The following is a 16131-nucleotide window of genomic DNA, read 5'->3' on the forward strand; positions in this document are numbered from 1 at the left end:
CATATGCTTTTTCTTAGCCATTTGTATAGTATTTGGAGGGAATGAGTTGTGACCCAATAAAATAACACATACAAATCATATATAATTTTCTATTTTATTGGGTAGTTTTTATACATCTTGCAATAAATTTTTGTCAGTGTATTCATTAGGGTTCTAAAGAAAGATAGAATTATGCATTTATCATTTATCTATCTATCATTTATCTCTATAACAAAAAGGGATTTATTAGATTGGTTCACATGGTCACAGAAGTTGAAATGGTCCACAATGACTGCCTGCAAGCTGAAGAGCCAGGAAAGTTCATATTCATTCTGTGCCAGGAGACCTCAAAATGAAGTGGACCAGTACACCATGCACTTCCATAGCAAAATCCTGAAAGCTCCTAGAAGTTCACTGGTGCAAATCCACATTCAAAGGCTGAAAAGCATAGAATCTGAAATCCACAGGCAACAGAATCATAAAATGCACTGAGTTTAAAGGAAGAACAAAAGAGAAGAGAGAAATGAACCTTTTTGCTCTTCCACATTTCTGTTTGGGGTGGGAGTTCCCCAGGCTGCTGTATGACTTTTTAGCATCTACCCATGAGGGAGATCATGCACTCATTCACTATCTGTGCCTGGCTCATTTCACTTAGCACTGTAACCACCAGGTTCATCCATGTTATCATGAATGGCAGGATTTCCACTTTGTTTCATGGCTGAGTAATATCCTATTGTATACGTTGCTTCCACATCTTGGCGATTGTGAATAATGCTTACTGAACATGACCATGTAGATGTCTATTCAAGCTGCTGATTCTGTGTCCTTTGGAGATGCTCTTAGAAGTGTGACTATGGGTTGTTTGGTGGCTCTACTGCTCAATTTTTGGGAAACCTCTGTACCTGCTTTCCATAATGGTTGTACCAATTTACATTTCCATCAAGTGTGACCCATGGTTTCCTCACTCACTACATCCTTGACATGAGTTGGTTTCTCTTGTCCTTTGGAAAATAATCACCTTAATAAGCACAAGGTGATGTTCATTTTGGTTTTCATTTGTGTTTCCATGATGAATAGCAGTACTGAGCACGATTTAAAATATCTGTTAGTTTTTTGTGTTCCTCCTTTGGAAGAATTTTTATTCTGGCCTATTTTAAAGTTGTGTTGTTTGTATTGATTTGTTTTTGTTCTTCAGTTATGTGGATCATTTATCTTGGATATTAACCATCTATTGGATATTTGATGTGCAAATATTCTCTTCCATTCTCTAGATTTCCTTTGCATTTCCTTTTCATGTTTGCAGAAACTGTTTTGTCCAAATGTTGTTGTTGTTGCCTGGAATATTCTGTTAAATGTAAAAGGTCTACCAAGAGCAATGTCAAGGAATGTTCCCACTTTCTTTTCTTTTAGATGGTGTAGTTTCAGATCTTAGAGGTAAGTCTTTAATAAACTTTGAGTTAATTATTGTAGATAATGTGGGGCAAATGTTTATCAATTATTTTGCTATTATATATCCGTTTTTCCCAACAGTATTCACTGAAAATATTTTCCTTTTCCCATCGTCTGTTTTTTATGCCTTTGTGTAACTTTCATTGTTCTGGAGGGAAAGTCCTGATGTCTGTCTTCAGAAACATGGTATCAGTACAGCTAAAGGGGACAGACCAAGTGCTGCTCATCAGTGCAGCTGTGGCTGTCCACTGATGCACATTCCTAAGCCTAACTGACTGTTGTTCTTTGCAAATTTTTACAAAGGTAAGGCTGCTTTAGGGACTGAGGGATAGATTGCAAGATGGTAAAGGAAAAGAGTGTGAGACAAATTTTGTACAAGGACTTATTACAACCAGGCACAGTCATGCTCCTAGAGAGAGGATTAGACACATTAGAGGTGGAGATAAGTAATGTTTGCATAGGGTTCTGTATTACTCCTAATAGGTTTGTACTGAGTACCATCTAGCTGACTCTAGGTGTTTGGTGAAACAAGGTGTCACAAAGATTAGATTGTATAAAAACAAAAGGGAAATTCTATATTCAGGCTGAACAAGGACCTTTCCTGACATAGTCACTGGGGCAGAAGTCACTCAAGTGTGGAGAAGACCCCACCAGTGTCTCTGCTGCTGGAGCTCAGTTTATTCAGCTCCAGCTGCTTTGCATGCTCCTTCCAGCCCACCCTGCAGTCCAGTGCCCATATCAGTGCCTCATTCTACTGGGTGATCTGCTTCAGGTAGGACCCAGAGAGAACCATGGTAGCCCCAGCTCAGCTCCTCTGCCTCCTGTTGCTCTGGCTCCCAGGTGAGGGACTATGGGATGGTTCAACACATCTGTGAATACTCTTTCAATGCTGTTGTGTCCTGTGTCCTGGCACCTCTGATCAGCAAGCATAGTACTTAAAGTTCCATGTTAATCAATGCATTTGGCTTTCTTGAGAAGACACTGTGTGTGATCTGAATTACATGAGTGACATTTCTTTTCTATACTTCAATCTCAGATACCACTGTTGACTGAAGCTCCAGATTCCTTGGCTTTGTCTCCAGGAGAAACAGCCACCCTCACCTGCAAGGCCAATCAGAGCATTCGCAACTCTTTAGCTTGGTATCAGCAGAAATCTGGGCAGGCGCCCAGGTTCCTCATCTATGGTGCATTTACCAGGGCCACTGGCATCCCAGCCTGGTTCACTGGCAGTGGGTCAGGGACAGATTTTACTCTCACCATCAGCAGCCTAGAAGATATTGCAGTTTATCACTGCTACCAATATAGTAACTGGTGTCCCATGGTGATTCAACAAGGGGCAAAAATCTCCCTAAGACTATTGTCATTGTTTAGCTCATAGCAGCTGCTTCCTTACCTGCCATGGTGCCTGCTCAGTTTCAATGTATCTGCCACAATGTGACAATCCTGTAATTCTGAAAAGTAATGTGCTGATCAGATTTTCACTGAATGCTGAACTTTCCCCCAGACTCAGTTCCACATACTTAGGAACTTTTTCCCTGAGAATCACATCAGATCAGAATCCCATGAGTGGATACCTGGAAGGATATACATTTTATGTCCAATACAATAAAATAGGTCAGCAGCTAAGAACACAAATTACTCTCTCTATATATATTGGAGATTGACCCATTATGCTTGTACTTTGTGAACAGTAACCATTCCTCCAGTTTTCTTCTATAGAATTAATTTGGTTCATTGCGCTACCAGTTCTCATTGCTATTATCTTAATTATTAGTTTTTCTAAAAAAGTGCATTGAAAGTTTTGTTTTTCTCATCACTTCTCAGCCTTTTACTAAGATCAAGTATGGTTTTATTTTCCTTGTAAACCAGCACAGCTGCTAGATCTATACTTACATTTTACTATCTACATATGTGTGTTCCATTTTCATGCACATCCTGCCATCTCCAGTCATTCTACTGGCATACAAAACACTTCACACAAATTTGCTTTGTTAAAATTTTTTTTCATTAATTTTATACATTCTAGGTATACAATACAGTTATATTCACCATTGGGAACTTGTAGCTTTACATGATGTATCTTGGTTCTTATTTTTTTCCAATTCTCCTGCCCTCCCTTCACCCCATCCACCCCTTCTTATTTACAAGATTTTGTTTCCATTTTTTTCCCTTTTGTCATATTTTTTCTTTCTCTTCTTTCTTTTTCCCTACCACACAAATTTGCTTTTGAAATCTGTGTGAGATTTTATTTTATTGTTGCTTTTATTTCTTCCTTTTTCATGTCTTTCTCTTCATTCCTTTCCTTTGTAAATGGCCATAAACTCTATTAAATGATTGCAACACTCATAATAATGATCAGCAACAATAGCTCTTTCTTATTTATTTGTTTATTAATATACTCATTCATTTAGTAATTTCAGAAAGGTATTCAGCTCCTGTGACTCTAGCACACTGCAAACAGGGAAATAATGTTTATCTGGCTTGATGGTCTTCAGAGTTCCATATGCCTACCTTCCTCTACTTAGTTCATCTCAATTGTAAATATTATACTCTTTATAATTTGACATTTTCTCAGTAGTTTGTTTCTTGTATACATATTCTCCATTTTTAAACATTTATTTGTTTAGAACTTTCTGAAAAGGAAATCATATGAATGATACATATGAGCTGTGATAAAAAAATATGGTGTATTAGTTACTTTGCTCTCATTGCTGAGACACAATCCTTGACACCTATTGTTAAAGGGGGAATGGTTTATTTGGCTTATAGTTCATAGAAGTTTCACTGAATAGTTGGCTGGTTCCCAGTCAGGGTGTCATAGAGACAACAGTTCCTAGTGACAGAAGACAGCAAAAGCATCAAGAGACCTTAGCAGCTCCTTTATACCTTTTTATTCCATTCAGACTACCTGGATGGGGGCAGTGCCAAACCAATCAATCACTCATTTGTAGATCAAGTGTAGTAGTTTAATGGAGCGGTTTAGTAGTTTCAAGTAGTGGTTTAATGATCACAGGTCCTTGATTCCAGCATCACACATTTCAAATTCAGCCTCCTCTGAAAAAGCATGAGGCTTTGTGGGTACAGCTAAATACAGCCATAACATATGATAAATGCTTAGATTAAAAATTGCAACAAGAGACACATTGCCATTACTTTCCTTCACAATAACCCCCTTGCCTTACCCATACTCATCCTATTGTTCTCATCATATTCTGAAGCAGTTCTGGAAGTCGTCTTTCATTAGCATCTTTGTGTTATTGTGGCTTTCTTGATGACCTGAATCAATTCAAAACATTTCCCTTTCATGATCATTTTTGTTTTTTTCTTTTATAGAGTTTATTGGTACATTTTAGGTATACAGTACAGTTCCATTCATTACTGGAATCTTGTATCATTACATGACAGGTCTTGGCTCTCATTTTTTCTCCTTGTCCTTGCGCTCCCTTCACCCCTCCCCCCTTCCTATTTACAAACACTTTATTTCCATTTTTTCATTTTCTCATATTTTTTCCTTTATTACCTTTCCCCTCCCCTTCCCACTTTCCCTACACCTTTAGCCCCTTTCTTCCCATTTCACAATGTCAGTTATCTTATTAGAATCTTACGTACTATTACAGTTTATGCACACCAGATAAATTATTTGGTATTTACATATGTGTGATTTATTTATTTCACTTAGGAGTATATCCTCAATATGCATCCATTTTCCTATGAATGAGTCTAATTTCTCATTCTTTATGGCTGAGTAGTATTCCATTTAATAGAAAAACCACATCTTCCATATCCAATCTCCAACTGATGGGCAAATGGACTGTTTCCAAGTTTTAGCTATTACAAACTGTGCCACTATAAACATGGGTGTGCATATATCATTCTGGTATGATTCTTTTAATTCTTTTGGAAAACTACCCAGCAGAAGGATGGCTGGGTCAAATAGAACCTTTAGTCCCAGTTCTTTGAGGTATTCTCCATATTGATTTCCATAGCAGTTGCACCAGTCTGTACTCCCACCAACAATGCAGAAGGGTTCCTTTCTCCCCACAGCCTCACCAACATTTGTTACTGGTTGATTTCTTGATAGCAGCCATTCTTTGTGGGGTGAGGTGGAATCTCAGTGTTGTTTTCATCTGCATCTCTCAAATGACCAGTGATGTGGAACATTTCTTCATATATTTACTTGGTGTTTTTACTTCTTTGAGAATTGTCTGTTCATTTCAGATACCCATTTTTGAATCGGGTCTTTATTTTGAGGGGGGGTTGATTGTTTTGAGTTCTTTATATATTCTAGATAATAGTCCTTTGTGTACCAGGAGCAGCTGGTAAATTTTTTTCCCACATTGTAGGTTGTCTCTTAGTTCTGTTGATGTTTTCTTTTGCAGGCAGAAGCTTTTTAATAAAATGAGATCCAAGTTGTTGGTTCTTTCTGCTAGTTCCCATGCTACTGAGGATTTGTTCATAAAGTCTTTTCCTATGCCAATGTCTTTAAGAGTTCTGCCTAACTTATCTTCCAGCAAGTTTAGTGTTTCTGTTTCAATATTTATATCTTTAATCCACTTGGATTTTAATTTAGTGCATGGTGAAAGATAAGGGTCTAGTTTTAATCTTTGGCAGGTTGAAATCCAGTTTTTCCAACACCATTTAAAGAGGCCATCCTTCCTCTAGTGGAGATAGTGAGCCTTTGTCAAAGATGAGGTAGCTGAGTACATCTGGAGTTGTTTTTGTGTCTTCCAATCTGTTCTACTGATCCTCAGATCTGTTTGTTTGACAGTACCATGCTGTTTTTATCACAGTGCCTTTGTAGTACAGTTTCAAATTGGGAATTGTTATACCCGCTGCCATATGTCTGTTGCTTAGGATGGGTTTTGCCATTCTAGGTTGCTTATGGTTCCAAACTAATTTTTGGATTCTTTTTTCTAGTTCTGTGAAATATAGTGTTGGAATTTCAATTAGCATTGCATTGAATCTGTATAGCAGTTTTGGTAGTAGGGCCATTTTCACTATGTTGATTCTTCCTACCCAGGAGCAGGGGACATCTTTCCATTTTCTTATATCCTCCTCAATCTCTTTTTTCAGAGTGCTGTAGTTTTCAGTGTAGAGGTCTTTTGCTTCTTTTGTTAGACTGATTCCTATATACTTCATTTTTTGGATACTATTGTGAAAGGAATTGTTTCCCTAATTTCTCTCTCAGTAAGTCTGTTATTTGTTTACAAGAAGGCTATTGATTTTTAGGTGTTGACCTTGTATACAGCTACTCTGCTAAAAGTGTCAATTAAGTCTAGAAGTCTTTTGGTAGAGTTTTTTGGGTCTTCAATGCAGAGTATCATATCGTCAGCAAATAATGACAGTTTAACTTCTTCCTTTCCTATCTTTTTGCTTTAATTTCTTTCTCTAATTGGTATGGCTAATGCTTCCAGAACTAATCCAAAGAGGAGTGGTGATAGTGGGATCCTTGTCTTGTTCCTGACTTTTTTTGTTTTTTTGTTTTTTGAGAAAGGGTCTTACTATGTAGTTGAGACTGACCCAGAACTCACTGTGTAGCCCAGGCTCGTCTCAAACTCACAGTGATCCTCCTGCCTCAGCCTCCAAGTGCTGGGATTATAGGGGTGCGCCACAATGCCCTGCATCTTGTTCCTGATTGTAATGTGAAGGTTTTCAGTTTTGGGCCATTTAATATAATGTTGGCTGTTGGTTTTTCATAGATAGCCTTTATTAAGTTGAGATATAGACCATCTATTCCAATTTTTGCAGAGTTTTTTTTATCATGAATGGGTGTTGAATTTTGTCAAATACTTTTTCTGCATCTATCTAGAGGATCTTGTGGTTTTCATCCTTGACTCTGTTAATATAGTGTATTACATTTATTGATTTATGTATGTTGAATCATCCTTGCATCCCTGGAATAAATCTGACTTGGTCAGGATTTGTGATCTTGATGATCCTCCATATTCTGTTTGTTAGTATCTTGTTAAGGAATTTTGCATCTATATTCATTAAGGAGATTGGCCTGTAGTTCGCTTTTTTAGTTCTGTCTTTCCCTGGTTTGGGAATCAAAGTAATACTTGCTTTCAGGAATGAATTTGGAAGTATACCTTCCCTTTCAATTTCATTGAAAAGTTTGAAGAGTAAAGTCAGTAATTCTTCTCTAAATGTCTTGTAAAAATCAGCAGTGAATCCATCAGGACCTGGGCTTTTCTTTATTGGTAAATTTTTAATTACATTTTCAATTTCACTGATTGTAATTGGGGTGTTTAGAATTTTTTTATCTTCTTCATTCAACTTTGGTAATTCATAAGTATCTAGAAATCTGTCCATTTCTTCTGTGTTTTCCATTTTCTTAGAGTACAAGTTCTCAAAGTAGGTATTGACTATCCTCTGGATTTCTGTTGGATCTATTGTAACTTCTCCTTTTTCATTCCTAATTGCATGGATGTGAGCCTTTTCTTTCCTTTTTTTGAAAAGGCTAGCTAAGGGTTTATCAATTTTATTTATTCTTTCAAAAAACAAACTATTCAATTCATTTATGTTTTGTATCGTTTTCTTAGTTTCCATTGCATTGTTTTCTGCTCTAATCTTTATAATTTCCTCTCTTGTTCGAGCTTTGGGTTTTTCTTGCTCTTGTTTTTCTAGGAGTCTAAGATTCATCATTAGGTTGTTTATTTGAGCTCGCTCTGTTTTCCTAGTGTGGGCATTCAGTGCTATGAATTTTCCACATAGAACTGCTTTAATTGTGTCCCATAGATTTCTGTATGTTGTATTGGAATTTTCATTTATTTGTAAAAACTGTCTGATTTCTTCTTTAATTTCCTCTGTGATCCATTGATTGTTCAGGAGAGTGTTGTTCAATTTCCATGTGTTTGTGAAGTTCCTATGGTGTCTTGTGCTATTGATCTCCAGATTGATTGCACTATGATCTGATAATACACAGGAATAACTTTGATTCTTTTGCATTTATTCAAGCCTGTTCTGTGAGCTAGTATGCTGTCTATCATGGAGAATGACCCATGTGTGGCTGAAAAGAATGTATATTCTGATTTTGTGGGGTGGAACACTCTATAGACGTCTAATAAGTCCATGTGTTCCAAAGCTTGGTTCTGTTCTATTATTTCATTGTTGATTTTTTGCCTAGATGATCTATTTGTGAAAGTGGGGTATTAGACCCCCCACTACAATTGTATTAGTGCTTATTTGATTTTCATGTTTCTTAATATTTCATTTATATAGTTGGGGGTATTAATATTTGGTACATATATGTTTATAACATCATCAAGTCCTCTTGAATTGTTCCCTTTACAAGGATGTAGTGGCCTTCTTTGTCTCTCTTAATGAGTTATGGCTTGAAATTTGCTTTGTCTGTGAATAAGATTGCTATCCCTGCTTTTTTCTGGGATCCTGTTGCATGGATAATTGTTTTCCATCTTTTCACTTTCAGTCCCTGGACTTCTTTTTGCACTAGGTGTGTTTCTTGTACACAACATATTGTTGGATTTTGCTTCTTAATCCATTCTACCAGTCGATTTCTCTTGACTGGTGAATTGAGGCCATTGACATTGATGGTTATGACTGATATGTCCTGACTCATTTTTGTCATGTTATTGTCCTTTTGTTGACTCTTTTTACTTTTTCCCCCCTTTCCTTTTGGTTTCTTGACTTGCCTATTTGATTTGGTCTGTTCAGTCTCATGGTGTTGTGACCTTCATTGTCTTTTTCTAGGATATTGTTTAGAATTCCTTGTAGTGCTGGTGTGGTGTTCATGAAGTTTCTCACGTGTTCTTTGTTATGAAAGTATGTTATTTCCCCATCCATTTTGAAAGAGAGTTTTTCAGGATATATCAATCTAGGATAGAGGTTGTTTTCTTTTAGGACTTGAAATATCTCACTCCAGGCTCTCCTTTACCTGAGGGTTTGTGTTGAAAAGTCTTCTGTGATTCTGATGGGCTTTCCTTTGCAAGTGATTTGTTTCTTTTCTCTTACTGCTTGTAGTATTTTGTTCTTCTGTTTGGTTTCTGGGATCTTGATTATTATATGTCTAGGTGTATTTTTTTTTTTATCATGGCTAGTTGGAGTCCTATATGCCTCACTTATCTGTATGTCTAATTCTTCTTTTCTGTTTGGGAAGTTTTATGTCACTAATTCTGTGAACAGCTTTTTAAAGTTATTTTGTATTTTCTCCTGCCACTTCATGGATTCCTGTCAGTCTTATGTTATTCTTCTTTACATCATCTAGGAGTTGTTGGATCAATTTCTCATGATCCCTTACTCTTTTTAAGAGACCTCTCTTTTCATGGTCACTGACTGCAATCCTATCTTCTATATCTGAAATTCTATCTTCGCAATCTTTTATTCTGTTGCATACTCTTTCAATAGAGTTTTTAATCTCCTGGATATCCATTTGAATCTGTTTTAGGGATTCCATTTCTTTCCTCTGTTGGGCATTCATTGTTTCCATTTCTTTCTTATGCTGGGCCTTCATGGCTTCTATCATGGTCCTAAGCCCATCTATTTTTTTCTCAGCTTCTGTTCTAAAGTCTCTAATCATAACTTCCATTTTGCTCACCATCTCTATGGTTATCTGGGAAATTATTTCTGTTTTGAATTTTTCTAGAGCCTGATTGATCTCTTTTGTTACTTCCTGTGCTATGGGTTCAGGGTGTCCTGATGGTTCACTATCAGACTTTTCATCCTCATTTGCCCTACTGTTTGCCATTGGTGAACTGGAAGTACATCTTTGTATCTTGCTTAATTGTTTTCTCATTTGTATTTTTGTTGTTGGGTTGTCCTTGGTTTAATTTCTGGGTTATTACTTAAATATTCCTGATGTAGTTGCACTTTAGCTTTCGAGTCTCTAATGACGCATAGGCATTCTCATTTTCATAATATCAGTTAATACTGCTCATTAAATCATTCACAATCCTTTATTCCAATTGATGCAATCAGCAACACAATATGATCAAGCACAACTTGCAAATTGACCACTTGTGGTAGTCATTAGTCTATCTCCTTTAAACCATGTGAATTAAATTAAAATGAAGAAGCAGTCCAAAATATGTTTGCAGTGAATAAACTTTTTAATATAGCATCTTTACCATTTAGGATGGGGGCTTAGACAGTGTTAGGATGAGAGGAGTAGATAAGTGAAAGAATTGGAGAAGGTTTCAAGTGAAGCCAGAGGACACAGAATGACCATACGATCTTTACAAAACTATTAAATTCAAAAGAGATAGACAGAGTGCAAGAATAAGGACAAGAATATATTCCCTTAACAGTAATAGGGGCTCACTTTCCCTTGAAACTATTGGCCCATGAGTGAGGTAAAATGACAGAAGAAAAGTACATAAATAAAATAGAAAAAATGATAAATGAAGAAGTCTGAGTTAGGGCAGGAATAGGAACAGAAAGGGAGATGGGGGATAATATGGTCGAGCAAAAGACTGAGTTGGAGAAAGAGCAAAGAAAAAAGAAAGAATTTGCAGAGTGGAATGAGGAAGAGAAAGAAAAAAATGAATTTGAACGGCCTCTTTGAGACTATATCTCTGCTGCCATAATATACCACGTGCACAGCCATGTGTAGAACCAAGTCCGCTGATCTCATCTAGCCAATGGCAGATCCCCACGATTCAGACTGATCTCAGGCCTCAAGGCCCAGATTGAGTTCCTCGACCTGCAGGGTTGAACTCCACCCAGTTCTATTACAGGTTACCCCTGCTCTTTCTTTAAAGATGTTCAAAGTTGGGAGCTCAGAAAAATTCCCTTTATGACCACCTATGCTTCTGCAGAGTGGGTCCAAGGAGTGGCTCAATCACGAGGTCTTAGAGTGGGGGGGTGTTTCAGGGGAACCCTCCCATTACATTTCTTGCTGGATCTGGTGGCAGAGCAGGCAGGGAGGGTGAGACTACCCAGTCCCACTGAATGGGCCCAAGCTGGCTGGCTGGAGAGCAGATCTCAGAGTGGCCTTCCAAATCTCACCTTCCTCACCTCATGATCATTTTGAATTTGGGGAAGAGCCAGAACTCACACTCTACCAAAAACAGCAAATAAGGTAGATGAGGATAAACTACAATAAATGCAAGAGGCTGCCTTTCTCTTAGATGGCCTTTCACAGCAGCATTCACTGATTTTTTTATCACACCTTATAAGGTCACAAAGCAATGGGGAATATTTTGAGGAAAGTTAATGACAATATGTCTTTCACTGTGATGATGTTTTTAACTAATGTAAACAAACATTCACCCTATTTGTCAATTACACCTTGCATACGTTAGAAACATCTTTCCTATTTCAACAAATATCCCCTGGATTCTGTGTGAGTGAGCTTTTCATTGCTGAGACAAAATACTTGAGAAAAACAGCTTAAGAGAAGAAAGATTTATTTTAGCTCACAGTTTCAGAGGTTTCTGTCCATGGTCAGCTTGCTTCAATGCTCTGAAGCCTGTAGTGATATAGAAACATCACGGTTTACGGCAAGATTGGCAAGGGTATCTGATGACAACCAGGTAGGACATAAAGAGATGAGGGGAGCAGGAGAGGCACACCAGAGTCTCACAGCTTGTTCACAGAGTCTCAATCCCATCATCCACCACCTTTACTCAGGTCCTCTCTTCTCAGAGTCTATTCTCTCTTAATAAATCCACCAAGTTAGGACCCCACCAATGAATGAGTCCACAGATTAAATTACAGCACCCACATTCCAATCATTTACTGAAAATCCCACTTTGTACACTGAGACTTTGGGGGACATTGAGATCTAAACTGTAACTAATTCTGATAATCACTTGATTGACTTAATTTGGAGAGACTTGAATGTGCAATATTAAGTCACTTCATATATCACTGGTATAACCTGTAAGTTGCTGGAGTTGCCTTTGTTTCTTGTCAATAGGGTTTTGCACATTTGCTCATAATTTATGTAAACTATTTTAGAATAATGTTGGAGATAAAAGTGCAGAATTCCTGTGAGGAGCACAGACACTGTACTTATGTGCATTTAGCATCAGTATATGACACAGTACTTCTGCATCCTGCTATAAGTATTAGTTGCCATTCTACATATTATGAAGCAAAGCAAATTACCCCAAAATACTGAAGCACAGCAAATGTGTAATTACTTGTCCTTCCTTGGAGGAGGATGAGCTGGTGTGTTTTAGACATCAAGGCACTCAACATCTTCACCAGTTTGACAGCCCCATGGATTTTTGTAGAGTTTGCATTTCACCCTCTTTAGCACAAATATTTTCATTTTTTACATTAAGTTTATTGGTACATTTTAGGAATGCAATAGAGTTAAATGATCCTTGGGCTAGTGTACCTTAACATTGTGTATCTTGGTTCTTATTTTTTCCATTCCCCTGCCCTGCCTTCACTGCCTCCACACTTCCCTATTTACAAAGACTTTGTTTCCATTTTTTCCTTTTCTCATATTTTTTCTTTTCAATTCTTTCCTTTCCCTTACCATTCCCAGTTCCCCTACTCTATTAGACCTTTCCTTCCTATTTCATGTTATCAATTATACTATTCAAACCTTATTTAAACTTTTAGTTTTTAACACCAGAGAAACTATTCAGTATGTACACATGTGTGTCCTATTTATTTCACTTAAGAGTATGGCCTCATTGTGCATCCACCTAGCTATAAATGACTCTAGTTTCTCATTCTTTATGGCTGAGTAGTAGTACATTCTATAAAAGAACCCCATCATCTTTATCCAGCCTTCATTTGATGGGCAACCGGGCTGTTCCCAAATTTGAGCTTCTACAAACTACAGCACATGTATTTTCATTAGACACTCAGTGTGGTCACGATTTCCTGCTTATCATATCTAATTAATCTGCTACCATCAATGTCATGTTTTATGAGGAATTGATTTCTGGAAAGTTGGCATGATGTATTTTTCATCCTACTTTGTGACAGGGAGCAAGAGAATAAGCAGAGGACCCAAGATTCTATTCATTCCAGATGACCAAGAAGTGCACCACAGGACAGTGAGAGATTGTGTCTCCTCTCTGCTGCTCATCTCAGCCTGTAGTCCTGCCAGAGGCCAGTGCTTCAGAAACTCAGTAGTGCTCAACTTCCGATGACCAGCAGAGGGAGACATAAAACAGAACAGGACAGGAACCGCCAGAGTCTGACATGTAATTTTTAATGGTAAAATCAATAAGAAATCCCCAAGATTTGCATTTATCCTTTCTCTTACATTGGAAGTGCCTTTGCTTTTGGGATCTTATGAGAGCCTTCTTCTGTGAAATGTGGCCTGAGCAAAATAGAAACGCCAAAAGCAAGATGATGTCCTTGTTATAGCTACTTGGGCTTCTACTCTTGTGGCTTCCAGGCAAGACTATTGGGAAAAAGCTAAAAGTGGCAGTGCTATTTAAATCTCTAATTTTCTTTCTTTCTTGGGAGCCCTGCAACAAATGTATATCTTGCCTTTAGAATCTGATCTTTTAAAAAGAATACTCTCTTTTCTTTTTAAACTACATTACTATGATTTCTGCATGCACATCATCATATTCTGCTAATGTGTGGTTTCAGACTCCAGAAGAAAGACCATGCGGAACTCATCTCCAGTTGTCCTGTCTGAGATGCAAAGGGAGATGGCCACTATCACCTGCCGGGCCAGTCAGAACTTTGGCTCTAACTTACACTGGTGCTAGGAGAAACCAACTCAGGCTCCAAAGCTCCTCATAAATTGGGGTTCACCGTCCATCTGTGGGATCCCTTTGAGGTTCAGTGGCAGTGGATCTGGGTTAGACTTCACCCTCCCCATCAGCAGTCTGCAGCTTGAAGATACTGCAACTTATTAATGTCAGCAAGGATACAGTATTCCTCACACTGTGTTGCACACCAGAGCAAATACTAGTTCACCCTAGGTGAGCACAGAGACTGGGTGCTACCATGCCCTTCTGATCTTTGCAGATGAGGATCGGTCTTTCACGTCACCAACTCCATGAGGTTTGCTCAACACAGAAGAGTTGAAACAACAGAGCCACTCTTCAATATATTAGTTGAAACTTCATTGGCAGGAATTTTTCAAAATAAATGAACAGCTGTTAAGGATTAACTTTGCTTTTATCCATCTAATGATTACCATAATTTGTCCTTTATTGAGTTTTCTTTGGTGGCTCAGTTAGCCAATAAGGCACAATTGCTTAAAGGGATAATTTTGTGAAATGGCCAAACTATTGCCTGGAGATTTGGGGACAGAAGAGACTAGTGATTCAGGTTTCTTCAACATGGCTTGAAAGAAGTGAAAATGGCAAGCACTGCTTGAGCAGATCCCTCAAACTGGATAGTTTTCAAGACAAATTAGTACTGAGGTCCCTTTCACCATTGGAAAAAGTGCCTGAGAATTCAGGAAGTGATGTATAGTGAGATTTTGATTCATGAAAATGAATCCATCAGCAACAGAAACAGAGAGTATTTGAAGCTTTTCTAGACAGGAGGTTGTCCCAGCCAGAGTAACAAAAAAGAACATGAATCCTCCATTTTTAGTCTTGGCACAGGGCAAGAATCCAGAACTCTGGATGATGATGTCAAGAACCCCCATTTCTCCAGTAGAAGTTCCTCTGCCAAAAGCTGAGTGAACCAGGGCATAAGCCAGTGAGGCAGTTGGTTTTGGGACCTTAAGCCAAATGCATAAACTAAATGGATGTAGCATTTCACACCTTAACATGCATAGAAAATATGGTGGGTCATTCATCACCCTAACAGACAGTCTTTACTACTTACCTTCTCTTTCTACTTCAGAACTCAAACTGCAGTTTAAAATCATCTCTTTAGGTTATGTTGTATCATTTATTTTATGTTATTTGCATTACAGAGAATTAAACATTTTTACTGAGCTACATTCTTAACCCTATTTGTCTTCATTTTGAGACATGGGTCTCACTAAGCTGTTATGCTGCCCAAGCTGGGCAATCATCCTGCTCCAGACTCCCAGAGTGCTGGGGTTACAAGCCTGTGCCAGCATGCCTGCTTTGAATCCTACCTTTAACTCTCACTGTTCCTAAGTGTGAGGACCAGTGTTCTTCGCTGAAATTTTTAAATGCCAAGACTAAGTTCATTTCTTTGACTATGTTTTCTGTGCTCTTATTAATTCATTCAATGAGTGAATGGAATCTCAGCTTGACAATGGGAATACATAGTTGGATCACAGTTGATGGCATTTCTTTAATGAATTTTACCATAATTTGTGTCAAAAAATTCAAGAGTCTGAGGTTGAGGCCTTGTTAAGTGAGTGCACCATGCACCATTCACTGGATGAGCCAATGTGATTCTTGCTGCAAAGACCGGGAACTGACAGCACTGATTCTGGGACATGTCTATGTTTTGTTTCCACAGGTGCCATCACACAGTGTGAACTACTGCTGACAACATCAATCAGCAGAGTTTCCTGAGCTGTCACAGAAATTTCCTTCACACTAACAATGTATTTATCATTGTGTTCATTGTTCTAAAAGAAATCTCCCAATAATGAGTTTATGTCAGCTCATTTTATGCACCATATTCTAAGAGAAATATACATCATCTCAGTGATAAAGCACTAAATAGATGGAACAAAGTATATAAAAATTGAAAATTGGGGGAAAAGGCAAAATTTTATCACTATAAAGGAATAATTGTAGATTAAATATAATATTAAATCATGAAGGAACCAAATGACAGAAATGTAAATCCTTACATAAATTACCAAACTCTATAGCCTTAAATGGG

The 16131-nt window shown here is 37.8% G+C and overlaps 1 protein-coding gene across 1 annotated transcript in view; it reads left to right on the top strand.

Moving 5' to 3' along the window:
• Positions 1 to 1768: 1768 nt before the first annotated feature.
• Positions 1769 to 16131, top strand: part of LOC104873041 — a 28781-nt gene continuing 14418 nt past the window's right edge. The window contains exons 1-2 of the mRNA XM_010639504.1: positions 1769 to 1786; positions 2465 to 2732. Coding sequence (XP_010637806.1) covers positions 1769 to 1786; positions 2465 to 2732 — 286 coding nt within the window. The remainder of the gene's footprint in view (positions 1787 to 2464; positions 2733 to 16131) is intronic.

This window comes from Fukomys damarensis, unplaced genomic scaffold (assembly GCF_012274545.1).
Source record: "Fukomys damarensis isolate Sample0158 unplaced genomic scaffold, DMR_v1.0_HiC HiC_scaffold_9, whole genome shotgun sequence".
NCBI lineage: Eukaryota > Metazoa > Chordata > Mammalia > Rodentia > Bathyergidae > Fukomys > Fukomys damarensis.